The 15790-nt window shown below is 47.6% G+C and overlaps 1 protein-coding gene and 1 pseudogene across 1 annotated transcript in view; one reads left to right on the top strand and one right to left on the bottom strand.

The window, feature by feature from the left end:
• Positions 1-15790, bottom strand: part of LOC119278776 — a 283671-nt pseudogene that overhangs the window by 201954 nt on the left and 65927 nt on the right.
• LOC119278777 (polyubiquitin-like) overlaps positions 4312-15790 on the top strand; it is a 74017-nt gene continuing 62538 nt past the window's right edge. The window contains exons 1-3 of the mRNA XM_037560126.1: positions 4312-4981; positions 10424-11086; positions 11982-11985. Of these exons, the coding sequence (XP_037416023.1) occupies positions 4312-4981; positions 10424-11086; positions 11982-11985 (1337 nt within the window). The remainder of the gene's footprint in view (positions 4982-10423; positions 11087-11981; positions 11986-15790) is intronic.

The raw sequence follows: 15790 nt of genomic DNA, 5'->3' as shown, positions 1-15790 counted from the left end.
TTAGGGGTTCTAACAATTGAATGACCAATATGATAAACTTGCATATCAGAACCACTCGCGGTGTGCACTTGATCATGTCCATGATACTTGTCCTGGATGGTCAGCTTGTCCAGCTCTTCGGTGATGTGATGCGTGGCGCCAGTGTCCGCGTACCGGTTCGTGTCAACACCGTAGGAATAGGTGACCATGTTGGCCCCCTTATCCTCAGGCTCATCTTCATCATACCTGTGCCAGCAGTCACGGGCGCCCCCTGGATGATGTTTGTGACAAATCTGACACTCCGGATAATCACGAACCTGCTTCTGCCGTTGTTGCTGTGGGCGGCCACGGCCGCCGCCGCCGCCACCGTTGCCGCCAGATGGACTCGGGGAGGAGCGCCTGCCTCGGCTACGACCTCTGCTATAGCCGCGGCCGCGCCCCCTGCTATAGCCGCGCCCACGTCTCCTGTATGCCATGTTTGCTGAGGAGTTGAAGCCAACATCGACGCCGTCGCCTAGCATCTCCACCCGCTGATCGAACGCCGCGATCTGGGCGAAGAGATCGTCAACTAAGATCGTCGACTTGACTGCGCCGATAGCCGCCACGACAGCGTCATAGTCTCTGTCGAGACCCGCAAGCACGTAGTCGACCATCTCTGGATCAGAGACAGGGCGACCCGTCGCGGCAAGTTCATCCGCCAGGTTCTTCATCTTGGCGATGTAGGAGGTGCTCGACATGGATCCCTTCTTGGTGTTGGTGATGGCAATCCGCAAGTTTGTGATGCGAGATTGGGACTGCGAGGCAAAAATAGTAGTGATAGTAGTCCAAAGATCAAAAGTTGTCTCCTTACTCGTGACTTGGGCGAGAATCTCTTTCGACAGAAAATTCAGGAGATGACTCAGGACCTGCTGGTCCTTCGAGATCCATTGTGCATACAGAGGGTTTGGCACCTCTGCCGTGGTCTTGTCCGCCTGCTGCTGCTGCACTGTCTTCGGTGGCGCAACGTCGGATCCATCCAGGAGGCCGGTGACTTGCGCTCCTCGCAGTCCCGGCATGACCTGGGTCCTCCATAGGATATAGTTGGTTCTGGTGAGTTTCTCGGCTAGTGGAGCCCCAAGGTTGATGACGATGGTGGCCGAGGAGGACATGGTGGTGTGGTGATTGTGATCTGGCAATGGTGGTGGCGATCGATGTGGTGGTGGTGATCGAAGGAGAAGCTTTTCTGGCTAGATAGATGGGAAGAGGTTGGCTCTGTATACCATATCAGGAAGCGTTTCTACTCCCTCGTAAGGGAGCCGCGTTGGACTTATATTGATCAAGGCGCAAAGGCCAATCTTGGAGTACAAGTTGGGACCTACCAATCTCTAGGATTCGATGGTTAGATATGCTACGAGATAAGAGAGAGAGATGTTTAGTTGAGATTACAAACGTATTACATATAAACTCTAACATACTCGACATCGCAAGCACTTGGTGAGATGTAGTAGAAAATTTTACTATGTTCTCTTTGCCTAACAACCATTGTCTAACGAAAGTCCCAGGAATATCATGGAGATCCTCCATCAGACTCACACAGTCTGTTAGAGGCTCGGGGACTACACCCATTAGGTGCACTGATCGGACTTCCAGTGGCCAAGAAGAATTTGAACCTTTGGCAGACTTATGCAGTCTGACAGAGGCTCGAAGACTACAAGGACTGGATGCACTGATTGGACTCCTGGCGGCCAAAAGGAAGAAGAACTTGAACCTCATGTATGTTGCATTTCACTCGAGGAGATGTTCTGTGACGATGAAATTCCAAGTGACTTAACTCGAGCATACATTCCGTGTTCTGGCACGATGAAATTTAGAGCGACTTGGCTCGAGCAAATATTTTGTGTTTAGGCACGATGAAATTCCAAGTGACTTCACTTGAGCAGATATTCCGTGTTTAGGCACGACAAATTTTCGAGTGACTTCACTTGAGTAGATGTTTCGTGTCCATCCACGACAGAATTCCGAGTGGCTTCACCGAGCAGATGTTCCCTGCCGAGCCACGACAAAATTGTAAAATCGGTACAGTCCAGCTCTGCACTTTGGGTGCTGATAATCTGCCTCAACAAGGTTGCCAGATTGCTCGGCAACACCCTTGACAAGCGGCAAAAAAGAAGAAAATATGGATGACTATCTGCAGTTGGTTTCCTTTCCCCACAAAAAACCTCTCCTCTCCTTTTTTTTCCTATATATATATATATATATATATATATAAACCTCTCTCTTTCTCTATCGCTTCGACCGCTCTCCTTCCTCCTCCTCCGCCGCCGCCGCAGCGCCGCCCGCCCGCATCTCCTACCGGACTCGGAAAAAAATTATATGAGACCAGGTCTCATATAAATCAGGTGAGACCCGCCCTGATGAATGACATGTGGCATTCACAAATCACAAAGCATCTAATCTCTCCCCCCCTGATTTCAGGTGGGGGGTGGGGTGGATGCTTTGTGATTTGTGAATGCCATGTGTCATCCATCAGGATGGGTCTCACCTGCTAATCCGTGAGACCTGGTCTCATAGAATTTTTTCCCACCGGACTCGAGCGAAGATCTTCCTCCTCCCCTTGGTAAGACCTAATCCGCTCATCCCCCTTTCATCTTCTTCGCCTGCGCCGTGGAGTTTTAGCTCCAAGTCCGATGACTAGAGAGAGACGGGGTTCTTGAGACGGGGTTCCACGACAAAATTCTGAGTGGCTTCACTGAGCAGATGTATATTGGGTGAATTCTAGCCCTCTGTAGACCCTTCTGTCAGTGTCAGGTAGCTAGGAATATTACATTAGAGCGTTGCCTGGCCTCATGGAATTTGTTGCCATCCTCGCCATCCTCTGCTAGATCTTAGGAACATAATTGTTCATCATGAAACTCTTTGTCTAGAGATCGATGGAGTATATATCATATCAGATACACCTGGTCGAGTTCTCGTTATATGTATGTCCCCGCCGCATAATCTAATAAGATAGGTACTTTATATGTATGTCCAAAATCGTTATATGTGTGGTGACTATATACATCGTCTCACTTGTTGCTTCTATGACCTTACCTGTTGCAACCGTTGACCTCTTGTGTGTAAATAAAGGCTGGACTTAGGCATCTGCATGCCGTTAATTTTAGTTAGTAAGGCTGCATATTCTGTTTTCGGTTAAGATTGATGCCTTGTATGGTGTGGTAGTAACTCTGAAGGGTGCTCTAGCTAGCTAGCTTCTGTAACTGTGACTCTTGTTGGCTGATTTGGCATTCACCTGTACACTGTCTGTACCAATTCTACCCCCTCCCCTCAACCCAGCATGCCACACCCGTAACGCGTCTTGACTAACATGAAAATAGAATCTTCCATTACCAATTGCTGCTAGGCTGACGTCCGCGTGAGCTCCCTGGTCAGCCTGCCACCAGTGAACCTGTGTTAATGTTGTCAAAGGTTTTGGGGAGACGCCATGCTCTCATTCATAAATCGCGACCATCCATAACAGGCCACCTTCGTCTGGATTGGGAACCTTTTCATGCATCCGCAAATTTCTTGGTCGTAAATTGTCCAGTCGTGCTCTCTCGGTATCTATTTGGTTCTACTGTTTCTATCCTGATCCCCATGACTCGGATAGCTCTACAGCTCGCGCCTTAAATCACTTTTGCGCAATCATTTCTCTTAGCCTCGTGATAGTGCATGATTTACCTTTCATCAACTGTCTTTGTAAATCTTTCCCGGGACGGTACTGAAATTCAGAGCTGTTTTAGTGAATCTTTTCTCGCTACTAAAATTCATAAGCTCACACATAGATTATTGTTCTTCAAGTTATAGTGCCAGTGATAAAAATGAAATGAAACTAGATTTTTTTTAGCAAAAACCAGCAGCAATATTCTCCTTTAGTGTACCACTAAGTTTGCACAGGGTATAATACAATTTGGTGAGTATATATATATATACTGATGTGATTAGGGAAAGTAGAGAAAAAACGGCGACGTTTGTTGCTACCCCATGAAAAACTGCACTTGACAGGTGTGTTCACCAAATAGCCATATGTTCCGTTTTATTCCCTAGCAACTCACGGGCACCTAACTTGTCTCTTCAATTTACAGAACTGAGTGAACCATGCATGTATATTATTAATGATTGCTCAAGACTTAACGGTGCAAGCTTGGCTTAGCTAGTGTTGCACCTTGTTCTGTATAAACGAAGTATTTATGCAGTAGATTTCTCTTCTTGCTTCTACTGTTTTAATAATAGGCTCTTTCTATGTTCTTCTGTATTGTTCTACAGCCTAAATATATTGTCTCAATTGTTGATGTTTGTGTCTGTAGCTCATCCAGAATGCATATCTTTGTCAAGAACCCCACCGGCAGAACAATCCGCTTCAAGGTCCACCCATCAGATACCCTATACACCGTCAAGGCAAAGATCCAGCAGCAGTACCACCTCGTCTTTGATGGGTTGCAGCTCGAAGATAACCGCACATTGGCCGATTATGGCATCGAGCATGACTCTACAATTGACCTCCAGGAAAAGATGCAAATCTACGTGACGGAGACGCTCTCTGGAAGGACCATCGCCCTCGAGGTCGACAGCCTAGACACTATAGGCAACGTGAAGTCCAAGATCTTGGACATGGAGGGTTTTCCCAAGGGCCAGCAGTGCCTCATCTTCGCCAACAAACAGCTGGAGGACGACAACCGCTCCTTGGCTGATCACAACATCTTGAAGGAGTCCACCCTCCTCCTTGTCCTCCGCCCGTGTAAGCCAGGAGAAAGTAGGATGATGCACATCTTTGTCAGGACTCTTGATGGGAGGACCCTGGACCTTGACATCGGGAGCTCGGACACCATCAACACTGTCAAGGTGAAGATCTACGAGAAGGATGGCACTCCCCCTATACAGCAGCGCATCATATTTGCTGGCAGGCAGTTGGAGGATGGCCGCACCCTGGCAGACTACAAGATTCAGAGCAATTCTACCCTTGATCTGGTGCTCCGCCAATGTGGTTGCTGAGCTTGATGGCCTGCCATTCAACAAACCTGTTTTATTTTGCAGGAGCCTTCCTTCCAGTAGTGGTGTGTTATGAGCTCCGGTATTGTTCCTTCACTGTAGAAGTGTCGTGTGTTATCAGTAAAACTACGTACTAGCAATATCATTTAGCAGTATGTTAATATGTAGTTCTGTTTATCCATCTATCATGCGAAACCTGGGTCTGTATTTTCATCAGTTGATTGAGAATACAATATGTATGCAGTTTGACGGACAACTAGCCTCCTTCTTTACTCATTTTATTTCCTTTCTTCGTACCCAGTGCAGTTAATATCGGTAGCCATGTTTACGATCAGAAGTTGAAGTGATGAGGATCATAATACTATGATTGCATGCTTTCAGAAGCATATTGTGAATCACATGAATTTCACATTGAGTTGGAATTGGCTAAGAGTTGGAATCAAGTTGTCCTTGTCCTCACCGTTGGAGAAGGAGGAACACGGCGGGAGGACCGTGATGGGGCGTGGCGCAGGAAAGGGGGATGAGGACGAGGAGGCTTTGGCCGAATAGGCCTACCTCAGCCACCATGGAGCATTGGGGATAGTCACCTTACTGCAGGCCATGGTGGGTGGTGTAGCATTGGGGATTTGGGGGCAGCGTCTAGGGTTTTAAGGTGGATTGGCGTTTCAGGGGACGACGACAGGGTATTTATAGGAGGAGAGACTAGAGGGCCATGTGGTGCCGAGACAAGTGGAACGACGCCAGTTTTTAGATGGATAGGTAGGGTCTGGAAGACGATGATGATCTTGATGCTCGTAGTGCTCTTGCGCATGGCGGAGTTGTGTGGACGTGTTCGACAACGTGTTTTCAAGCTGTAGAGCTTCTTCCTCAAGCTTCTTGCAGACCTTGTTGCGACTTTGGAACTACGTCACAAGGGTCCCGACCTCCTCACGAAGGCGCCTCTGCTCGCCCTTGCTACCTTCAAGCTGGGATTGTAGGACCTCGCACGCATTCCGCTTGGTCTTCACACTGGCTTCGAGGCTGTGGATGGTCTCCTTCAGAACACCGTCCTCCTCAGCAGCATGCGCGGCATCCTTGGCTTCATCACTCACATGGTGGGCATCCTCCAAAGTCTGTCGGAGCTGCGCTGCTTTCTCGGGGGCTGCAAGGCAGCCAAAAACCAGAGCTCAGTAAAAAAGAAGAACAAGGGGACAATATGGAAAAGGAGTGAACTTATAGATAGAATTAGTGCATGCGTGCTCCAAGCGCTCATTGGCCCACCGCCAAGCCTCAAGCTGTTCGCGCATCTTCGAATTCTCGGCGTCCGGCCTGCGCAAAGAGTGAAGTCATATTCAGTAAACAAGGGGTTGATAAAGCGGAATGCAAGGTTCAACATAAACTAAGCCTGATTCCAGGCTGGTACCGCACTTAGTCTCGAGGGCTACAACTACCATAAGCACAAACCAAATGACATAGACGGGAATGACTCACCGTGAACCCAAGCTCCACCGACAAGCCAAGCTTTTGGATGGCTAATCAGAAGAGCTTCATCTCCTTGGCAACCCACCCATGGCGACCCTGGTCTCCTCCGCCACATCTGGTCCCAACTCGCTTCCCTTTGGAAAGAGAAGAGACAACGACACCATGGCTGAATCTGCCACCGCCTTCCTCTTCTTCTTTTGCCTCATATCCAGGTAGTGGCCTCGGGCTTCGAGGCATGGGTGGCAGGCTTTGATGGAGGTACAAGGGCAACAACGGTCTCGGTCGTGGTCTCCACCGTCGGCACCACATCAGGTGTCTCCATAGTGCCAGGAGTGATGGTCCCAACTTCCTTGATGCCAGCAGTAATAACTTTCTTGGCTATGGGGTTTGGAACACGTACCCCTGACACAACCACGTCAGCGGGCTCCGGAACGACAAGAGAAGGTAAAGCAATTGAACACCGCTAAAATAAGCAAACCTAAGATATCATCCTACCACACATAAGTAACAAAGAAAAATAGAGTCATCACTCTTATCTGCCCTGGTCTTGGCAGCCTCCAGCGGAGGCTCCTACTCGTGTCCCGCAACCTCTGGCATGCCAAACGCGGGAGCATCAGGCGCCGGCGAGGGGAGTGGCATGGATGAGTTCCCGACTGTGCTGGCCTCCTTCAAGGACCGAGCGGGCCTGAAATCCCCAAGACTTGACAAGAAACACCTAAAGTTACTATCCAAGAACAACGCCAAGTCATGGGCGGAAGACTTACTGGCCTTGCGTAAGAATCTTGCGCTTCCTCTGCGACCTCACCATCGTGACCGGGAATCGCCACTAGTGGAGGCACCTCGAAACCCCCAGCGGGTTCACGGACCCTCGGCAAGCCCCGCCGCTCATCTCCGGACCCGCGGGGTCCTAAGTCTTAACTTTAGTTACTGTATATAAGCCTGCACACAAACTTGGTTGAATAATAAATAAAGTGCAATGTTTATAAACTGAAAAAACTCTCCTCTCTTTATTTTGTCCCCTAAAAAAACTTCTCTCCTTTTCTCTATATAATATATAATAAAAAAGAAACCCTCTCCTCTGCCCCTCTCTCTCTCTCTCGCTTGGACCGCTCTCCTTCCTCCGCCACCGCCGCCGCCGCCGCCCGCACGCATCTCCTACGGTCCTACCGGATTCCAGCGAAGATCTTCCTCCTCTCCTCTCGGTAAGCCCTAACCCGCTCATCTGACCTAGCTCCTCCGACTCCGATGACGAGAGAGAGCGTCTTCTTGAGAGCCCTTCTGCTCTAGTGTAGGCTACCGATATGCATCCGCCCCTCCCCTCCTCACAGTAGTTGTTTTTTATGCTATTGTAGTTGGTGCAGCACTGTATGATTGATGACGCCCTAGACTGTACTGCACTGCTGTATGTGCAGTTGTTCGCATATGGATTGGGTGAATTTTAGCCTCTCTAGATGCTACTGTCGGTGTCAGGTAGGATTGCATTGGAGCGTTGCCTGGCCTCATGAAATTTGTTGCTAACCTCATATCATCTTATATGTTAAGTAGATCGTAGGATTATTCTCCATCAGTTCTTCTCTTGGAAGACACTCTTCATGTAGAGATCGGTGATACATAGCAGTTCTTGTTATATGTGTGTCCTCACACCAGAGAATCTAGTAAGTTAGACACTTCATATTTCTGAAATTTTGTTTTGTCTTTATGCACACGATAGACAGGAAAGATTGTCGATCTTAGTAAAGATTGTCATATGTATTCTTCAGCCTTTGTCACTAGATATTTCTGTCGTTGCTTGTACGACCTGTTGCAACATGCAAGCGTCGACGTTTTTTAGGTAAATATAAAAGCTGGACGGAAGCATCTGCATGCTGTTAACTTTAGTTACTATAAGCCTGAATAGGATCAATGCATTGTAGATTGTAGTGTAGCAATTCTGAAGGGTGCTCTAGCTAGCCTCTGTAATGTTGAGTCTTGTTGCCTGATTTGGCATTTGCCTGCTAGTTGTTGGTTCTATTCTAGAAAGTGTTAGTAAGCTAATTGGGCACTTTATGTTTACTTTTTGGTGATGAAGCTATGCCATTTCTCTTCCGAATTGTACCCCATCCCCACCCCAACTTGCCGCACCTGCATCGCGCTTTGACTAACATGAAAATCAAATCTTCCATTAGCAATTAATTGGCATATGAATTACTGACTGTCATAGAGATCCCTGTGCAGAATCACTAACATGAAAATCAAATCCTTGACAGACAGCCTGCCAGAATGCCCCCAAAGAAGCGCCTGGACCTGTCACCTGCTGGTCCCAAGCTGGAAGACCATGTCGAGGAAGCTGCTCCTGCTGTCTCTGCCTCTGGCACGGAAGGTAGCATCCATGGTGAGTTTTACTGACTCCTGCGCGCAATGTGCACGATGCATACGCATCACATTCTTTGTTCTGTGCGGGGTCGTTGAGTGGCTTGCGTGTTTGATGGACTTGGCAGATTCTGAGGAGGAAGAGAAGGAAGTTGGCGACAGCAGCAGCAGCGGCGGGGACGATGAAGAAGATGGCAGCCATTCATCGCAGATTGACGGTGCCGACATGGACGAGTAAATGAACCGTGCAAACCTCTCTCTCCCCTTCCCACTCCTCTTTCGCCTCCTCTACCTTCCATCGTGATCTTCTGGTCGTCTTGCCTTGCGTCCCCATACGGTAGCTTTGGTTTGTCGGGTTCGAACCGGAGTCCCTGTTGGGAGGAGCTTGGCCTGTTCGTCATGGTTCAGCTGTCTACTGGAAGAGTTCCCTGTTTTTCTTGCTCCCGAATCGTGTGCGAACCATTTGTCCTGGCTCTTTGCTGCTAGTGTAACCTGGATCACAATGGTCTTACCTTGCTTAGACGCCTGTCTGACCACCCTGACCAGCCTTCCAGCATTGCATCGGTGTTAATGTTGTCAAATTATTCTGTGGAGATGCCATGCTCTCATGGCAAAAAGCATTTGAGATCATCTAGCCCATGTAAGCTCTTCCTTTTGGGTTATCAGTTTCGTAATAGGTACAGCATTTGTCTGTATCGGGAACCTCTCCGTGTTTCCTACAGTGCGTTGGAAGTGTCTGCAAATTTCATGGTCTTGTCGGGCTCTCAAATATCTATTTGGTTCTAGTGTTGCTATACTGACCCCCATGTCTAACTCTTAAGCTGTCGGGTGTCTGAGACTCACTATTTCTTATCCACGTGATAGCGTATGATTTACCTTCCACTAGTTGTCTTTGTGAATCTTTCCATGTAACTGAGATTCGATATGCAGAGCTGTTTCTATAAATCTTTCCTCACTACTAAAAATCAGAAGCTTACACATGATATGCAGAGCTGTTTCTATAAATCTTTCACTCAGTTTTTCTATTTTATATGCGTGTCTCCTACAGTTAATACTAGTAGCTGATGCAAATCAGCCCCTCAGTTGCTGTTAGGATCAGTGCAGTATCCTGTTAGGAAAGCATTTTGTTCACTGGATAAACTCTATTATCAGATTCTGGAACACATTCTTTGTCAGCTTAGATCCCTCAGCTAGCTAATTGAATCAAATCCACTCATCTTCGGCCTATCAAATACAAGTACTCCTAAGGTGCTAATAGTGCCATTATGAACACCTGAACGTTATATATTGTTATGACTTGATGAATAATTGTATATGTTCCTTCTTATTTGCTAGCAAAGCATGGGCGCCTAACTAGTCTCTTCAATGTACAGAACTGAGTGAACCATGCATGTATATTTTTATGTTTGCTTAAGTCTTGAAACGTTTGCATGTTAGGCTTAGTGTGATACCATGTTTTGTATAAACAAGGTATTTACAGATTAGATTAATCTTCTTGCTTGTATTGTTTTTTATTTATTAGGTACTTGCTTGTACTACCTGCTGGAATTATTGACGTTTTTCTGTATTGTTCTACAGCCTAAATATTGTCTAACAATTGGTGATTTTTGGTTTGCTAGCCCATCCAAAGTGCACATCTTTGTCAAGAATCCCGCCGGCAGGAAAATCTGTCTCAGAGGGGTCCACTTGTCAGACACCCTTTACACAATCAAAGCAAAGATCCAGGAGCAGTACCGCCTTGTCTTCGACGGGGTGCAGCTGGAAGACAACCGTACATTGGCGGATTACGACATCAAGCATGATTTCACGCTTGACCTCCAAGAAAAGATGCAAATCTTCGTGACGGAGACGCTAGAAGGCAGGACCATCACTCTGGAAGTCGACAGCCTGGACACCATTGACAAGGTGAAGGCCAAGATCGAAAACACTGAGGGCTTTCCCAAGGTCCAGCAGTGCCTCATCTTTGCCAACAAACAGCTGGAGGACGGCAAGCGCACCTTGGCTGACCACAACATTTGTAAAGGGTCCACTCTTCTCCTCATCCTCCTCCCATGTAGCCCAGATGGTCTGATGCGAATCTTTGTGAAGACGCCGGAATGGAAGAGCCTCACCCTTGAGGTTGGGAGCTCGGACACCGTCGACAGTGTCAAGGTGAAGATCTACGAGAAGAACGGTGTTCCCCCTAGACAGCAGCGCCTCATCTTTGCTGGCAAGCAGCTTGAGGACCACCGCACCCTGGCGGACTACAACATTAAGAGCAATGATACCTTTCAATTGGTGTACCGCCTTTGTGGTTGCTGAGCTGAATGGCCTGCCATTCAACAACCTGTTTGATTTTGTTGGAGCCTTCCTTCCGGTAGTGGTGTATTATCACCATTCTATTGCATTAGTTTTGCTTCACTCTTGTTCCATTGTTCTGGAAGTGGTGCGTTAATTAGCAGCAAAACTATCATTACTACTACGTTGATGTGTTGAGTACTACCTTTGTCCTATTTATTGGTCTCTTTCGTATTTTCTGTCAAATTTTGAGCATAAATTTAACTAACGAAATATTAATGCATGTCATCAAAAATAATATTATCGGAAGCTATGTTCAAAGTTGAATCCAATGATATAATTTTTTGTGACATGCATTAACCTTTTATTAGTTAAATATTTGGCCAAATTTGGCACAAAATACGATGAGAACTAATAAAGCAGCTTCTACTAGTTAAATATTTGGTAAAAAATTGGCATAAAATACAATGAGGATTACTCCATCAATCTCTAGATGAAGACTTTCTTCCACCGGGAAGAAATGATGAACAATTATAATCCTGAGATTTGAAAGCCTGGGCCACGCCTCGCTGCAAGTTCTATGTTTGGTCCTTCAAAAAAAAATCCTGAGACCTAGTAGAAGATGGTGAGGTTAGCAACAAATTCCATGAGGCCCCGCAACCCTCCAATGTAATCCTAGCTACCTGACACTAACAGTAGGCTCTGTAGAGGGCTAGAATTCACCAAATCCATATGCAAACAATCCTACCTGACACCGACAGTAGGATCTAGAGAGCCTAAAATTCATCCAATCCATATGCGAACAATTGTACTGCGGTAGATCCGAGGTGGGAAATCGGTTAAACAACTACTGTGAGGAACACAAGCATCACAAACAAAGCAGATCTGATCAACCAAAGCTGTTTTTGAAGGGGGGTCGAGCCATCGCAGCAAACACTGGAGCGGGGGAGTGGCGGATGCATCTTGCTAGCCTACATTAGAGCAGGAGGGCTCTCAAGATCACCGTCTCTCTCGTCATCAGACTCGGAGCTAGCTCAGGCGGGTAGGGTTTTGGCGACGGTTTGCTCAGCTCTGTGAAGGATGAGGATTCAAAATTTCACGGCGCGGGCCAAGAAGATGGAAGGGGGGAGGGAGCGGATTAGGGCTTACCGAGAAGAGAGGAGGGTGATCTCCGCTCGAGTACAGTAGGAACTGCGTGCAGGTGGCGTTGCGGCGGCGGCAAGGGAAGGAGAGCGAAAGAGAGAGAGACAGAGAAAGAAGAGAGAGGGGGGAGAGGAGAGGGTTTCCTTTCCTCTCTTTTTCCCCCTCTAAAATATGGTAGAGTATAGTATTTTTTAGAGAGAAAGAGAGGAGAGAGTTTTTTTAGGTAAAAAAGAGAGAATAATCTTTTAGTCGAAACAACGCACTTTATTTATGTTCAACCATGTTTAATTTATGGGAATTGATTTGATTCATCCGGATGTAGACTCTCCTGTCGACAGCCGCCTCACGCGACCGACATGCGTCCTGTGGGCCCCTATCTTCCACGTTGCCCCACCACTCAAATCTTATCCTGGTATCGTCTTCCTCCCACTAGTAGAAAAAGGGGGGCTTTTGTCCAGGTTGGTAAGGCCCTTTAGTCCCGGTTTTTGAACCGGGACTAAAGGGTCGTTACTAATGCCTCTCCCCTTTAGTCCCAGTTCTTACACGAACCGGGACTAAAGACCGCGGCCACGTGGAGCTCCACCTTTAGCGGGACTAAAGGAAATTTTATGATTTTTTTTGAATTTTTTTTTATTTTCAAATTTCTGAATTATTTTAACCTCTAATCTCTAATCACCACCCCTCATCACTGCTCAATTTATCCTCTAATCTCTAATCATCCTTCATCATTCCAAATCATCTAACTTCCCGAACGGTCACCCATCCTCCCACTCCCTCAGCCTGATCACGCTTAACTTCCGGGTTCTATTCTCCCTCGTTTCTAAGTCTGCACTTGTTGTTTTCCTGACAATAGTAAGATGTTAATCCTATTAACCCTCAGGGATTTTGCTTGAGCATGAAGTGACACATTTCACTGTTTGAGTTTGAAACTATTGTTTTAAAAAACAATAATTATTTAGTAACACTAATATTTATTGAATAATTAGTTTGACCATTGTTTGACCACAGTTTGACCAGATTTGACCAAAATTCAAAATAACTGAAATAATTATTTAGTAACACTAATATTCTAAAATAATTAATTTGACCATTGTTTGACCACAGTTTGAATTTTTTTTCGATTTTTTCCACTGTAGATCTTAAAAGCCTCGTAACTTTTTTTCTGTTAGGTTTTTGAGGATTTTGAAAATTTTTAACGGGGTTCTCCCCGTTAAATTTGGATGTAACTTTTTGAGTAGATGATTTTTCATATAAAAAACTTTTTCATCCGAGTTAGTATGCAAAAGTTATGCCCATTTTACTAAATTCTAGAGAGAATTTGCAAATAAAGTCGAAATTCACATTTGCAAATTTCCCAACAACTAGACCACATATCACATGGGAAACTTATTTTCTTTTATTTTTTTTGACATTTTCATTATTTTCTTTTATTTTTTAAAAAACTAAAAAGGCGATCCAGGGTTGGGGTGTGTGTGTGTGTAGAGTTTGAAAATGGGACCTTTAGTACCGGTTCGTGCCATGAACCGGTACTAATGCCTCAAACCCCATTAGTACCGGTTGGTGGCTCAAACCGGGACTAAAGGTCTATCCTTTAGTACCGGTTGGTGCCACGAACCGGTACTAATGGGCATCACACCCTTTAGTCCCGGTTCGTGGCACCAACCGGGACTAAAAGGTCCAGACGAACCAGGACAAATGGCCCACGTGGCCCCTAGGCTCACGAACCGGGACTAATGCCCCCATTAGTCCCGGTTCTGGACTAAACCGGGACTAATGGGCTAACCCGGCCTGGACCAAAGCCCTCTTTTCTACTAGTGTCCTCCGATCCAATGCTCCCGGTACTCTCTTCTCCCCTACCTCCCCCTCCTCCATTCACCTCCACGAACGTCACATGCGCCATCGCCACCTAGTCATGAACCCCTCCAATCAGGCCTGCGTGTGCTGCTGCCACAAAGCTACAACCCATGGGGAACCTCTCCATTCCTGCAAGTAGTTGATAGTTCCTTGTGTGGAGAGATGCTACCTGGGTACTCCGGCCACGATGCTTCGACGGCATGCGGCGGCGTTACTACGACGACCTCCCAGTTGTGATGATGTTGCTATGACAGATCGGGCTCGTTCGGCATTGCCGCAACGGCTCAGGCGTGCTGCGAACCAATGATGTGACAATGGCTCAACTGCGTGATGGATGTGACGACGGTGGCTGTGGCTGCTCCGGCGATATTGCGACGGCGGCGCCGTACTGCAGGCTAGTGCTGCGATGGCGGCTCGAGCAGCTCCTGCGATGCCACGATGACAACGATGTGTTGCGACGACGGCTCGGGCTATTCCGGTGATGTTGCGACAACAACGCCGTGCTGCGAGCTAGTGCTGGGATGGCGGCTCGGGCTGCTCCGGGCCTCCGACGATGCCACAATGACGACGTTGTGCTACGAACCAGTGCTGCGACGGGGCTCCGACTACTTCGGCGATGTTGCGACGGCGGCTCCGACTACTTCGGCGATGTTGCGACGACAACGCCATGCTGCGAGGTAGTGCTGCGATGGCGGCTCGGCCTGCTTTGGCGTTGCAGCGACGGCGAAGCCGTGCGGCAAGTGGTGCTGCGACGACCCGCGGTGTGTTGCGAGGCGGTGCTACGAAGGCGCCGCTGTGCTTCAAGCCGATGCTGCAAAGACCCGGGGCGTGCCGTGAGGCGGTGTTATGACGGCGTCAGTGTGCTACAAGGCCGAGACTGCAAAGCGTGCGGCGACACTCCGGCTATGCTCTGACGGAGCTCCCATGTGGTCCCGCTGGCTGTCGTGCTGTGTGAGAGCTGAACAAACACAATTAGCAGAAGACCATGACTGAGTCGTGGATTCGTGGGCGTGGGAGCTTGAACGGTATGGCAGCTATTGCATGCATCCAATGGCTGACTAGGCGAATGTTTTGTCGCCGCATGACATCGGATGCCGCATAGCTGCTGCCTTTATCTATGCTCAACCATGTTCGTATCATCGTATGCAGGCTTATATTAACAAAGTTAGGACCCCGCGGGTCCGTAGGTGAGCGGTAGGACCCGTCGAGGGTCCGTGAACCTGTTGAAAATATGAGCAATTTACCGAATGATTTTATTAACAAATATAGTAGATAAAGCATGACTAAAATAGCAAATATAAAACAATTCATGCAATGAGAGAAGGTAAACATCGTCTGCATGTATGAACTTGAGGTAAACACATTTAGAACAGACACTAGATGAAGTTGCTTATACGAAACAGAACCTAACATACGTAGGGCCAAAACTAGAGCCAAGAACTGTAGGAGAACTTCTAACAGAAAGGAGAAGAACACGTACGGCACAGCAGCAGCAGAAGCGCTGGACTTGGGGTTGGTGTCCTCGCCTGCCATGTGGTCGAGGAGGTCGTGGACGTCGGCGAAGAAGTCGTCGGCGACCGGATCGTCCGTGATGAAGCAGCCAGTAGTCGCGCTAAGGAAGGTGCACGACTCAAAAGGTGCGGTCTCAGAGGCCTACTGTCCCGACGTGCGGTGCACGCCGCAAGCCGGGATGAGGAAGACAGCAGTAGCGCAGGCGTGTCGT

This window comes from Triticum dicoccoides, chromosome 3B (assembly GCF_002162155.2).
Source record: "Triticum dicoccoides isolate Atlit2015 ecotype Zavitan chromosome 3B, WEW_v2.0, whole genome shotgun sequence".
Lineage (NCBI taxonomy): Eukaryota > Viridiplantae > Streptophyta > Magnoliopsida > Poales > Poaceae > Triticum > Triticum dicoccoides.
Note: the sequence above shows the minus strand (reverse complement) of the source record. Positions and strands in the feature narration are given on the sequence as shown.